General features: G+C 41.1%; 1 protein-coding gene across 2 annotated transcripts in view; it reads left to right on the top strand.

Annotated features, from left to right (window-relative positions):
* The first annotated feature begins 9,116 nt into the window (after nt 1–9,116).
* LOC147018040 (contactin-2-like) overlaps nt 9,117–14,711 on the top strand; it is a 403,524-nt gene continuing 397,929 nt past the window's right edge. The window contains exon 1 of one of the 2 annotated variants that reach the window (XM_085897311.1): nt 9,117–9,207. In XM_085897311.1, the coding sequence (XP_085753437.1) occupies nt 9,192–9,207 (16 nt within the window). In that variant the 5' untranslated portion in view covers nt 9,117–9,191. Of the gene's footprint in view, nt 9,208–11,130; nt 11,162–14,711 lie in introns of those variants that run through there. The other variant, XM_085897312.1, reaches the window with a different exon arrangement.

Below are 14,711 nucleotides of genomic sequence, written 5' to 3'. Positions count from 1 at the left end.
ACCCCGAGAATAACAAGGAAAGGGTTAGGGCTGAAAGAAACCAAAATGAAAAGTCCAAAGAATGCTCACAAATTGGCACAAGTGTTAAAGTAAAACCGAACAAGAAACACTGAGATAACAAAATAACAGCAAAAACACAACAAAAAACGAGCAGGAAAACATATTTTTGATAAAGTCGGCAGAGACGATGACGACACTAACAAAGCGCAAGAACCGGAACCGGAAGTGATCTCCGAGTACATGGCTGAAACACACCTGATTATAGCTCGACCTCTCGGCTATCCTACAAGCTCAATGTTCTCTTATCTGTGCAACTGACTTGCTGTTTCTTTTGTCTCACTCATGCCTGTCTATCCGAGCAGTCAAGAGTGCTGCCCATCGTCATCTCACACTTTCTCCAATCCCCACCACACCTGTTCTATTTTGCTTTCACCAACCACCCTCCTCTTCACTCCTTTCCATTTTACCACTCATCCACTGACATATAATGTCTTTGTCTCCCTGTCTCCTTTTTATCCTTTGTCAGTGTGTCAACCTGATAGCCTCTGCCATTTAGCACCTCCATGAGTCTTGATTTCTGAACACAAAAATTACTTTTAAAAGGTATCTACGAGGTATTATTCACGAACCAGCCCCTTCCATCTCTGGCTTTGCTTCACTCACCAACTGTGGTTTATGTTGAGTTTTATCAGCTCGAACCTGTAACACCTTGACATTGTGATTACTCCTTATTTTACAGGATTGTGGAGGTAAAAAATAAGTCCGACTTATGATGTGGCATCATGTTTCTGTTTTTTCTTTCTTGGAAAGTAATCTTGGTCACAAAGGGTCTGTGGGCATACTTCTCAAGATCAAGGTTTGCTGTAGCTGTCATGCATTTTCATAATTTTCCTGCGTAATCTATAATGTCTTGACTTATGAGACTAGCCTTATTGTGCTGGCTAAGTTATATTAACTCATCCCATTTATGCTACCATGCAAGTACCCCATTAACCCCTGGCTCAATTTCCTCTATCAATGAGTAGATCAACGTCATTAGCAAAGGCAAGTGCCATATTCACATCCAGGTAAGCATAGAGTGCTTATTATACAGCATTCCTTAACCAGAAAATTTTGTCAGTTTACTTACTGGTATTCATACTTTTGAGTGTTCAAACAATGACCTCTTTTTTTCATAAACAGAGGTTGAGATTTATGCACGAATTGGAAGACAAAGAGTGGTAGGTTGACAATCAGATAATTGGGTGGTAGAAAATAAGCAAAGAAGGGATATACAAATAAATCAAAAGCATCAGTGTGAGGAGAGTAGTTGATATCGGTCGACAGAGGGGACAAGCTTCTTCTTCTTATTCTTATTCTTATTCTTATTCTTATTATTCTTATTCTTATTCTTATTCTTATTCTTCCTTCAATCCTGAAGATTCTTCCAGAACTTTCTTGCAGAAAGTAATTCACATCAATGGGAAAATAAAAGTTTGCCGCCAAGTAAATCTTGAAGGATGGGAAGGAAGTGCATGATAGGATAGAGTCAAGATGGCATTTCCACTCAGGATTGAAAAGGGGTACAAAGGAGCAGGCAGGTAACTTGATTCGGAGAGAGCAACAAGAAATAATGTATTACTGCATGAATGACCTCAGGGAAGAGGGCAAGGCTGGAAGAATTGCAATAGAGGACATTAAGGCCTTCAAGCAGTCTACGATGAGAGAGAAACAGGCTCTCTGCTTCAACCTCCTGACGAGTGATATCATGCATTTTAAAGCCTCCTCCAGTGGTGACAAGTTATTGTTCAGCAGCACCAGCTGATAGTGGTGAGTCATTTTACATGGCATTAAAAAATATATATAATTGATGACATTAAGGATGAGAACAACCAAGCTGATAAATGCTTTTTGAAATAAACTGTGAAATATATAATTAATGTCCACCATCAGTGTAAATGGGGCAAAATAGAATCAATTTGTTGTGATCACACACCCAACCTGTCCAAGAAGTTTCATCCAAATCCGTCCAAAACTTTTTGAGATATGGTGCTATATATTGGTTTAGCACTGTCTCTCAATGGTGAAGAATCGCTTAAAAAATCATCAGATTCGGATTCGGATCTTCACCAAAATCGCCACAAGTCTTTTGTGTTATATACCCAACGTGTTCACCAAGTTTCGTCTGAATCCATCTCCAACTTTTTGAGATATCGTGCTATATATTATTTTTGGCCCTATCGCTCAATGGTGAAAAATCACTGAAAAAATTCTAGTAGTCAGACCTGGATGTTCACCAAAATCCAAACATTTCGTCCAGGTCGCACATCCAACCTGCCCACCAAATTTCATCTGGATCCGTAGACAACTTTTTGAGATATCCTGCACACATTCAAACAAACAAACAGACAGAGAGTGGTGAAAACATAACCTCCTTCACCTTCGGTGGCGGACGTAACTGGAAGAGCACTTGGTAGAGTACATACCTCCACCACATAATGCCTGAACCACGAGAACATATTGAGCCCAATACATTTTTGAAATATCATGCTATATCTCGTTTTTGGCCCAATCTCTCAATGGTGGTCACTTTAGAAATCAAATAATTCTCGTATCCAGATCCGGATTCGGATCTTCACCAAAGTCAAATCAATTTGGCGTGGTGACACTCCCAACTTGTCCACCAAAGTTCATCCAAATCCGTCCACAACTTTTTGAGATATCTTGCTACATATCGGTGAAGCAAAATCTCTCAATGATGAAGAATCGCTTAAAAAATTATCAGATCCGGATCTTCACCAAAATGGAAACAAGTCTTCCTTGTCATATACCCAACGTGTCCACCAAGATTTGTCTGAATCCATGCTACATATCATTTTGGCCCGATCTCTCAATGGTGAAGAATCACTTTAAAATTATAGGAGTCGGATCTGGATCCGGATCTTCACCAAAATCGAATCAGTTTGTCAATGTCATACACCTGTCCAGAAAATTTCATTCAGATCAGTCCACAACTTTTTGAGATATTCTGCACACAAATAAACAAACAGACATACAAACAAATACGAAGAAGATGTCATACAGAGCATGATGCTTGCACAATCCAGAAAACAAATTTGACCTCAAAAATAATTGGTGGTTGAATTCAGTGACCTGAAATATATATCCTCTTCAAATTTCGAGGTAATTGGATGAAAATTGAGGATTTTAGAATTACCACCTCAGTTGTTGACCTTTGGCCTATGCTGACCTTTTGGTCCATGTTGATCTCAAAAATAATTGGCTCGTTGAATTCAGTGACCTGAAATATTTCTCCTCTTCAAATTTCAAGTCGATGGGATGAAAATTGAGGATTATGGAAATTCCAACGAAGCTGTTGACCTTCGGCCTATGTTGACCATTTGGTCGATGTTGACTTAAAAATTAAATGGCTTGTTGAATTCATTGACATGAAATATAAATCGTCTTCAAATTTCAAGTCAATCGTATGAAAATTGAGGATTTTAGAAATGCCACTAAAGTTATTGACCTTGCCCTATGTTGACTTTTTGGTGTCCGTTAACCTCAAAAATAATTCGGTGGTTGATTTCAGTGACTTGATATGAAAATCCTCTTCAAATATAAAGTCAATCAGATGAAAATTGAGGATTTTAGACATACCACCTTTGTTAATGACCTTGGGACTATTTTGACCTTTTGGTCGATGTTGACCTCAAAAATAATCGGCTTGTTGAATTCATTGCCATGAAATATAAATAATCTTCAAATTTCCAGTCAATCAGATAAAAATTGAGGAAGTTAGAAATCTCACATAAGTTGCTGACCTTTGGCCTATGTTGACCATTTGACCTTTTGAACTTTTGACCTCAAAAACAATAGACTTCTTCTTTATGACAAACTGTACCATGTGGTGACGTTTCGTGAAGATCGGTTTAAAGTTGTGACCTGGACGTGACATACAGCCAGACAAACAGACAGACAAACAAACAGAACAAGAATAAGACGTCGTGCAGAACACGATACTTGCAAAATCCGTAAAACAAATTTGACCTCAAAAAGAACTGGTGGTTCAATTAAATGACCAAATCTGCAACGCCTCTTCAAATTTCAAGTGAATCAGATGTAAATTGACAATTTTAGAAATTCTGCTATGTTTACCTTTTGGCCTATGTGGACCTCCAAAATAATTGGTGGTTGAATTCAATGACCTGAAATATATATCCTCTTCAAATTTCAAGTTAATCAGATGAAAACTGAGGATTTCAGAAATCTCACCAAAACTGTTCACCTTTGGCCTATGTTGACCTCAAAAATAATTGGCTCGTCGAATTCAGTGACCTGAAGTATAAATCCTCTTCATTTCAAGTCAATCGTATGAAAATGGAGGATTTTAGAAATCCCACCTAAGTTGTTGACCTTTGGCCTATGTTGACCTTTTGACTGAAAGAACAATAGGCTTCTTCCTAATGACAAACTCGACCATGTGGTGAAGTTTCATGAAGTTCGGTTTGAAATTGTGACTTGTTGGCAACAAACAGTCTGATTAGACAAACCGACAGGCAGGCAGACAGCCCAGAGGGGAGAGCAGTACTCCAATCGGCTGCGGCCAAAGGCTTTGTATGTTGTCAGGAGCTCAGGTGAGCCAAGGAAGATTTTGCATGATGGAAGATTCCCAATTGGCGACTTTTTTGGAGGCCAGCTTGGAAATATGGCTTTCCCAGGAAAGATCATGGTGATGATCCCAGAAGCTTGAATGAAATGACTTCTTAAAGAGGATTGTTGAGAAAGTATATTGGGGGAGGGGGGGGTTCCAGACACTCATTTTAGAGAGGCATCGTGAGAGTGTGACATTTGTCAGGGTTGAAAGACATGTTCTATGTATTGGTCGAGCTTGTGATTTTATCCAGAACTGCAGAGAGTGAAGAGGCTGCTGCTTGCCAATCTGAGGGATGACAAATCGTACGGCAGAGGGTGGTGTCATCAGCAAAGAGGATTTTCCAGAGAGTCAGAGAGATCATTGATGAAAACCAGAAAAAGAACAACGCCCATAATACTGCCTTTAGGAACTCCAGCCTGGACATGAAGAGGGGATGAGAGAACTCCATTAAGGGCCACATGTTGGTTGTGACAGGAGAGGAAGTCTGCAAACCATGAGTGTAGATGTCCATGGATATCATAGGAGGAGAGTTTGGTGAGCAGGGCAGGATGCCAGACCGTATCAAAGGCATGCGATATATCTTGGGAGATGGCTCTGATTTCATGTCTGGTATTGAGGACCTCCATCCATTTTTGGGAGAGCAGAAGCAGCATATCCAGGGTAGAGTGACCTGGTCTGAAACCAAATTGACGATCGGAAATCAAGCCATTGGAGAAGACGAAGGATTTAATGCCTTAAGCGATGATGGATTCCATAACCTGGCTGATGATTGGGAGATGGTTGATTGGTCTGTAGTTGCAGGGATCTGTTTTTGCACCTTTTTATGCAGGGCGGTACTGTTTGCTGATTTCCCAGCAGATAGCAGATGACTGAGCAAACGAGAGGGTGACTTCCCCCCTCACCCCCCTTCGTGCTGCCTTCCCCCCCCCCCGCGCTTCATTCCCCTCCACCTCACGTTTTCTACCCCCCATGCCTTTACCCCCTCGCCCTTCCTTTCTTAGCCCCCCCCCCCGTGCTGTTAAGCTGTCAAAGAATGTGTGAATTGTATAAATGAAAAAATCATTAAAAAAAAAAGTCCGATCAATACAGTTTTTAGAAAGCAATGAATCGCCAAATCATGGCAGTGTAGCCGAGAGGTACACACACTCGCTCTAAGCTGTCTCACCTGGTTTTGAAACCAGAGTCAGCTATAAACTTATCCCGGGTTTCACAGGCAGGGTGATTCATCAATATGTGTGCCATCTCTCGGATGGATGTTAAACTGGGTGTCACATCTGCCGGAACCCCCCTCTCCCCTCCACACTCTCCTCCTCCTCTCTCTCCCCCTACAATCACTCCCCCTCCCCTCTATTCCCTACCCTTTCACTCCCTTTTCCTCCTACCCTCTCTCTCCCCTCTTCCTCCATCACCCCTCTGCTTCTCTCACCCCTATCCCACCCCTCTCCCTTTCACTCCCTTTTCCTCCTATCCTCTCTCTCCCCTCTTCCTCCATCACCCCTCTGCCTCTCTCACCCCTATCCCACCCCTCTCCCTGCCATCCCTAATCCCTCTCCTATCCCTCTCCCTTTCTCCAACCCCTCTCCCTGCCTCTCAACCTCCCCTCAATCCTCTCTCCACCCCTTCCCTCCCTCCCTCTTCTATCCTTCTCCTCCTCCTCTCTCCCTCCTCTCCCTCTTTCTCCCTCGCCCTCCCCAATATACCCATAAGCAAAGCGAATGGTTGTATTTGCTAATTCTATATAAATTACAGTTATATAGAATTTGGTTCTAATGTTCCATATAATTTTTGTACAATGTCTATTCCATAGAAAATACAGCTCCATAGAATTTGGTCTGAAAGTTCCACAGAATTTCTGTAGAATGTCTATTCTATAGAATTTGGTTCAAAAGTTTCATATAATTTCTGTAGAATGTATATTCTATAAAAACAACAAGAAGCGAATACTTCGATATCGCGCGGCTGAGGGCAGTAAAAGTCGAGGTTAAGAATGATAAAATTTAAATGTAGACACGGTGAATTAGCATGCATGATGGGAAGAGTTGTGACATTGGACAAATTTCTATTTATAGCCCTCAGATCAAAGGGACGTACGCGGCCATAAGTGTGACAGAAGACGTGACAGAAGACACAGGACAGAATAGCCAATTATATAACAGCACGATGTCGCCGTGCTGTAAAAATACAGTTCCATAGAATTTGGTCCTAAAGTTCCGTAGAATTATTCTAGAATGTGTATTCTATATGAAATATAGTTCGATAGAATGTGGTCCTATAGTTCCACAGAATTTCTGTAGAATGTCTATTCTTTAGAAAACACAGTTCTATAGAATTTGGTCGTAAAGTTCCATAGAATTTCTGTAGATTATACAGTTCGATAGAATTTCTAGAGAATGTCTATTCTATAAAAAAGTTACAGCTCAATATAATTTGGTTCTAAAGTACCATATAATTTCTATAGAATGTCTATTCTATAAAAAATGCAGTTCTATAGAATTTGGTTCTAAAGTTCCATATAATTTCTATAGAATATCTATTCTATTAAAAAAAAAATACTGTTCCGTAGAAATTGGTCCTAAATTCCATGGAATTTCTAGAGAATGTCTATTCTTAAAAAAAAATACAGTTCTATAGAATTTGGTCCTAAAGTTTCACAGAATTTCTGGAGAATATGTATTCTATATAAAATACACTTCCATAGAATTTGGTCCTAATGTTCCATAGAATTTCTATTGAATGTCTATTCGACAAAAAATACAGTTCCATAGTATTTAGTCCAAAAGTTCCATAGAATGTCTATTCTAAAATAAATACAGTTCCATATAATTTGGTCCTAAAGTTCCATAGAATTTTTTATAGAATGTCTATTCTATATATAAAAAAAATACAGTTCCATAGAATTTGGTCTGAAAGTTCTGTAGAATTTCTATAGAATGTATTCTATAAAAAATACAGTTGTATTGAATTTGGTTGTAACATCTCAGAGAATTTCTAGAGAATGTCTCTGGAAATTTTCCATGGAATTTCTGCAGAACATTTTTTGAGGGCCTGCTGAGTTAAGTTATGCATTGCCCGGGTTTGTTGCGTCAGATTTCCATTGGCTTTGTTTGGGTCGAGTGTTGATCACTATGAGGGACCCCAAAAACATCTCATCACATGTTGAATAAAAATTATGAGTAAGGCTTAATCATGCTCATCAGCACCCACAGTAAGCACCTCCCAAAAAATATTGCAATACCATAATTGTTGAACTTTCCCATATTGGGGTTAAACAATCTGTGACCGTGTGACAAATTACCTCATTCTGATATAACCGTGGCGGAGGCTGACATGGATGAGGTGTTGAGTTACGTTTCCCAATCTTTTTAATAGCGCATTAAATGCGAGTTTCCCAATCACTCTGTTCATCTTTTAAGAGTGCTTTAAATATGTTTCCCAGTCAGCCCGTTACCGGATTTGGTCTCAAGTTGTGACCTCAGTGCAGTCATTGTTTTATTATAATTACAGAGCCTGGTATGGTAGCACTGTTCTTTTAAGGGAGTTGTGATGGGGAGCCATCTATTAAGCATGAACCACAGTGTCTATAAAAGACACCATGGTGTTTTCTGTGAGATTAGGACATTACGTGCCGGCATCTTGGCCATACTCCAATCTCTTGCCGTAGCCTTCAACACCAGGTGATGGAGTGGTACCTGTGCCGACCTAAAATTGCTTCTCATTTCTCAACCAGCAATGTTCCCAAGTCAATCAGGGGCACCCTGCTGCTCTGTCAGTGGTATGGGCTTCATAGGCCAAATGGTCTCCTCCTGCATCAAAGGTGTGTGTGTGTGTGTGTGTGTGTGTGTGTGTGTGTGTGTGTGTGTGTGTGTGTGTGTGTGTGTGTGTGTGTGTGTGTGTGTGTGTGTGTGTGTGTGTGTGTGTGTGTGTGTGTGTGTGTGTGTGTGTGATATTAACATGTATTAACATTTTTCTACATTGTCTTTGACTCGTCGAGGAGACATAGGAAACATTTGTGTATTTTAACTTGAAATGCAAAGACACAGTAACAAAAATGGACAAATCACCACAAGATTTGAAGCTGTGATCCTCTTGGCATGATGAGCAACTTGATAAGATACCAAATGGCCTAGCAGTATCCTTGGACTGTACTCGTGTTTTGACATCAATGGGAATGTAAAATGTAGTGAATCCTTTTGAAAGAGGACACTGAAATAGAGAAAAAGACAGAGTCCAGGACGAGAGGATTGAGGTGCTGGAGGATGAAGTGACAGAAAGGATAACAATGAGAGTTGAAATGAAGAAATTGTTATGAAGGGAAAGGACTGACAATGTTTCTAATATCCTATATATGAATAAAAATGGTTAGGTGTCTTCGGATTGCTGGTTGGAGAACGAGCATGAGGTTTGAAGGGATGGAGATCGAGATTGAGGCAAGAGGGAGGAAAGAGGGAAAGGGGGGAGGGGGTGGGGCGGAGCGTCGCTCTGCAGTGCGGGGTCACGTGACGGCACAGCCGATCCTCGCTCGGCCAGACCAGCGCGCGATCCGCGTCTGTTCAGGATGGACGAGGGGCCAGGTGGGTTTGCCGTCGCTTGCGCGCGTCCATCCCGCCGTAAGCTTAGAGAAAAAGAAAAAGTGGACCTTGAAAGCCGCTGCGCGCCACGGGGAGGGTTCAGTCCTCAATGAATGCTTGTTAAAAAGCCGGCATCACGCCAGGGTTAATATATATATATATATATATATATATATATATATATATATATATATATATATATATATATATATATATATAGAGAGAGAGAGAGAGAGAGAGAGAGAGAGAGAGAGAGAGAGAGAGAGAGAGAGAGAGAGAGAGAGAGAGAGAGAGAGAGAGAGAGAGAGAGAGAGAGAGAGAGAGAGAGAGAGAGAGAGAGAGAGAGAGCTTCGAAAGAGCCTCGAAAGAGCCTCGAAAGAGCCTGAAAGAGCCTGAAAGCCATTCGGGTTAGGGTATAAGTTATATAAGAGGTGCGCGCACGATGGCAGGTATATCTTGCTGATCGGTTAAAGGTCAGGTACTGTGGAGAGAGGGAATGAGGTGCTTAGGCTGTAAGGTAGTAAAAGTGAATCCCTGAGGTGGGAGTAATATCCTGTGAAGGTGAGTGAATTCAAGGGTGTGATCTCGTGAGGTATTTTGGCGGTAAAAGTAGGAAAGGTGAAACACAGGCTTCAGGCACCGTGAGGTGATGACGTCACAAGCTCATACCTCACGAATTAGCAGTACCCTAACAGTGCCTTAATTAATGAAGTAGTAAGGTACTGTTAATTACTGATGTGTTAAGACAATCAATATAAGTGGGAACATCGTAAAATGATTCGTTGTATCGTGAATAGGGCGGCGAGGGGTTTACCTAGGTGGTCACATCAGTCAGGTGAAGTAGTGAGGTATTGTGAAGCGGTACTTTCCTCAGCCGGTGAGATAGTGTGATGACGTAGTTCTGTGTCATGGTGCTCACCTCGTCACCAGTGTCGCTGATGCTGCTTCAGCCCCGAGTTACATAGGAATTGAAGAGGATTTTTCACTGGAGGGCAGACAGCTCGTCTGGCGGGATTTATGACGCGACTTCGCGCCAAATTCCCTCTCTCCCTCTCTCCCTCTCTTTCTCGCTTTCTCCTCTCTCTGGCGATGAACGCCCATGTACATCATGGTCCTTTATCTCTCAGTATCTGCCCTGCGAAGAGAGGGGTCATCTATCTCTCCTGTTCTGTGAAGCACTATTTCTCTTCAACTCCGCAGTGCATGCAGCACGTTTCGTATACAAAGTTGTAATACGTGAAGAACTTATGAACAAGAAAAGAGAAATTGATTTTGTGAGGAATTAAAGTTTCCCACTGACAGTGATGGACTGCAGCGAGGCTCAGTTGATGGCGTGGTCGACTCGGAGCGTCTGGTCCTGGACCCTTCAACAATCGAGTCAGATCGGACTGAAAGGAACTGCCACCCGGGGGTTTCATCCCAAAGCACCCTGACTGCATTGGAGACATAAAGCAGGCTGTCCCCGTCTGAATTTAAATTGTGGGTGTTTTAGATCCTACCGTGTCCCTCCAAGAGATTAGGCCATTGCGTGCCGGTATTCTGCCCAGATTCCTTACCGAAGAGCAGAAACGGGGTTTTGAAGTTAATTTCTCAAGAGATTTGGAAATTATATTACATTAAGTTGATGGTGATAATGAGGTTCACACATTCGAAGATGTAAGTTAATTGGAGTGGGGATGTAGCCCAGGCTTGATGGACCAAATGCCCTGCTGTCTATTTTTACTTGCAACATTTGGCAGGTCAACAAGAGCTTTGCGTTGTTGTTGTTGTTGTTGTTGTTGTTGGTCGATTTTGAAATGTGCACCCATTGGTCGGACAAATGGCAGACCACACCCACATTTGTCACTTGACTCCACCCACCACAGCACCAAGACAAAATGATGCAGCCACCATCTTGATTGTCTGTTGGGCCTAACACATTAGGCTTGTAGGCCTCTGCTGATGATACACTGCCGAGGTTTGTTGCATCAGATTTCTATTGGCTTTGTTTGGGTCGATTGTTTCATCAAGGCCATCAGACCTCACGGTACATCAGAACGCACAGTATGTCAGAATGCACGGTAATCAAGCATTGCATTATGTTATGTAATCAAAACATTACATTGTGTAAGTTACTAAAATAATAACGTTATGTAGTTTTTGAACGGCCCCATATTGTGGTGAAACAATCTATGACCGTGTGACTAATCAGCTCGTTCTGATCTAACATGGCGGAGGGTGACATGGATGAGAGGTGTCTAGTTAATATTATATAATAGCACAGTAAGTGTGTGTTTCCCAGACAGACAATTGTGCTGTTCATCTTTTAAAAGTGCTTTAAATGTGCATTTCCCAATCCGCCTGTTACCAGATTTTGTAGCACGTTGTGACCACAATGTGGTCATTGTTTTGTTTTTTTTATTACAGGAGCTAAGGCTCGTCATGGAGCTGCAACACATGCATCTCACACACGTGGACAAACAGACGAATATACGAGACGCAACAAAGGACTATTGGACAAGACAAACACAGCCAATGAGCTTACGGGACATGCCGTCACTTCTCACGGCACTCTGTGTACCAGCGACGTTACAATGCTCACAACAAGGGTGCTGCATTTCTCACCGCACTCAGCGGGGCATTTCTTGAGGAGGAACTTCCTCCTCCCTTTGGATGCCAAACTATGAAGATTGGTCCGTTGCTCCTGTCATTTTAAATGCTGAACGTCAAGCAAGGAAACAGCATGCAACATTTCTAAAGTCTTTGGTATGACTCGGCCAGGGTTTAAATCGCCAATCTCCCAGATTCGGAGTGGTCGCTCGAATCATTACACCACCGAGTTTTCCTTCTACACCCCTGTTTATCCTAATACATACTATCTTGTAGAAGGCTATGGTAAAAAAAATACCACGATATAAAAAAGGAAGCCTTTTATTTTTCTGCTTGTTGAAAAAGCTCAAAAATGGGAAGTTATATTTTTCTCAACAGCAATTTTTTTTTCAGGAGTGATCGATGCAGTGGTCTGTTACCTATACACTGCCTAGGTTCAATTATTTTCATCTGATTGAAAAAACTTATTTTCCTGTTGGTTTGAATTCATTTGAAACAACTTTTACTTCATCATTTTTTTTTCTCTCCGAGGAGCATTTCCGTGTTAAAGGGTGGGACAGACAGAGTGACAGACAGACAGACAGACAGACAGACAGACAGTATTAGCCTAAAAAAAAAAAAATATATATATATATATATATATATATATTTCAACTTCAACATATACATGATACTGTACAAAACATTTCATGTTTAAGGGTGCTTACACAGTCCCGACAGAGAGTGGAGAAACTCGCATGGTTAGATATGTGGTTTTACATGAAATTGTCCAGGGAAAAGATAGATTCCTTCTTTTTCTGAATAGACAAGTTGGCTCTGAACAGTGACATCGATATGATTCCCCAGACAACAAGATTGTGCTTGAGAAACATGGATTCTGGAGGGAGAATCAATGACGACGTTCAGATCTGCTGAGATGTGGATGAATTTAACAGTATTCGTTTGGGTCCTTACATCCAAAGTAGTGTTCCGTACGATCTGTTGTGACGTACAATTACTTTATAAAATGCATTGCACTCGTGAAAAACATTTTATTCGTCTCAGGCACAGCAATTTCTCTGCAAAATTGATACATTATGAACAAAATAGTTTTTTTTTTTAACAATTTCAATGTGTTCATGGTTCTAATTTATTCTTTTAAAAATGTAATCTTGTTCTTCTTTTTCACAAAAAAATTACTTCCATTTGGAAGTGAAAATGCATTTATGGTATGAACAAAGTACTATTTATGAAGCACCTAAGCACACCACTTGCTTTTGAACGACGTTAAGGGTGGGTTTGAATCTCGACCGAGCTTTAAACGGTCACCCTGGTGTTTCACAGGGAGGGAGATGCATCGATGCTTGTATTGTCCACCCCGTGGACGTTAAGAAGGACCTGTCTCCCAGCACTGGTTGTTCATGGACCTTAAGTATCCCACGGTGTCTCTTGCCAAAAGGAGGCGATTTATCGCAAGCACCATGAACAAATTACGTTTTCCTGCCAGTCAAACTCGCTGGTGAACCGGCATGAAAACATCAAGCCTGACCAGCCAGTTTTAGAAAGACTTGGGCCAGAATTCCCCCCCCCCACCATTCCTGCCCCTGGGCTGACCACATAAGAAGGTGTGAATAATTGCTGTCTTTGAATAATAATAATTATAATTATTATATGAAGATTAACGCCACCTTCTTGATGGTATTCCTGAGATTATGGTACAGGGTGTTCCGGATGAAATGCCATGGTTTTCTGCATATATTTAATAACGCATTATTGATGCCATAAACATGAAACCAGAACCACGACATAAAGGGGTAAATCAAAAGTTTGGTCTCCTGATCCGTTTTTTTGTCACAAGTACATGCGTCGGATTATTCAGTAATTTCAGATCACAGGAAATGTGTGTGGATAAAGCAGACATTGTCACCAGCCGACTGCGTACACCAATGAAGCCGAACAAGATATTCACCACTGGGTGATTGACATTCAGGTCAGATTACATCATGAACCATGCTCTACACAGAGTGCCGGTGCTGTCAAAACAGTTTCTATGGCTTCGGTTTGAATTGTGGATGGGTCGCCACTCTCACACAGGGAGTCAGGGCAGGAATTCGGAATTTGGCCGTTGTGTCGGCGATAACTCGCCGACTCTTTGTGATGGACACTGTAGGATCTCTCATGTCTACCAACTAATGCCGGCAGATGGGACGCCCAGTTTGATGTCCATCCGAAGGACGGCACTGCCTGTGAAACACCAGGATGATAGTTTATACCTGGGCCGGGATTCAAACCCAGGCGAGACGGCTTAGAGGTGCATACCTCTCGGCCACCCCACCAGTCGAGATTGGCATTCCCTGAAATAAATTAATGCATCATCTGTCAATGGAGGCAGGCATATCAAAATAACGACCTGGATAAATATTTGGAAGGGCTTAAACATGATTCCATACAAAATTCATAATATGCATGGAACAACAGTTGGCAGAATGGAAAAGCAAGCTTTCAGTCTTTGGTGAGAATTTTTTTTTTTTTGAGTTGGAGACTGATTCTTAAATTTTTCACATTCCTTCTTTTTTTGAGGCATAATTACATTTTACTGGTGATGTCAACAGACACAATGTGAGATTGTGTACGCTTGAAAACACATGAGATCAGTGAAGCACTCGTTCATCCCCAGAAGGTGGAGGTCAGGGGAACCTTCTCCAAACAAGGAGTGATTGGACCGAGCTGCTTTTGTGGACAAAATATGGAACATGAAACAAAACTTTGGATTTCCCTTCGATTTGCTGTACTGGTTTTATGTTTTGGTCATTAATACATGTCTATATATAAATATCTACATATATATATATATATATATATCTACAATATATATATATATATATATATATATATATATATATCTACAATATATATATATATATATATATATATATATA

The sequence above is a fragment of the Eptatretus burgeri genome, chromosome 10 (genome assembly GCF_056783735.1).
Source record: "Eptatretus burgeri isolate ZD-2024b chromosome 10, Ebu_testis_v1, whole genome shotgun sequence".
Taxonomy (NCBI): Eukaryota; Metazoa; Chordata; class Myxini; order Myxiniformes; family Myxinidae; genus Eptatretus; species Eptatretus burgeri.
This window is presented reverse-complemented; position numbering and strand designations above follow the sequence as displayed.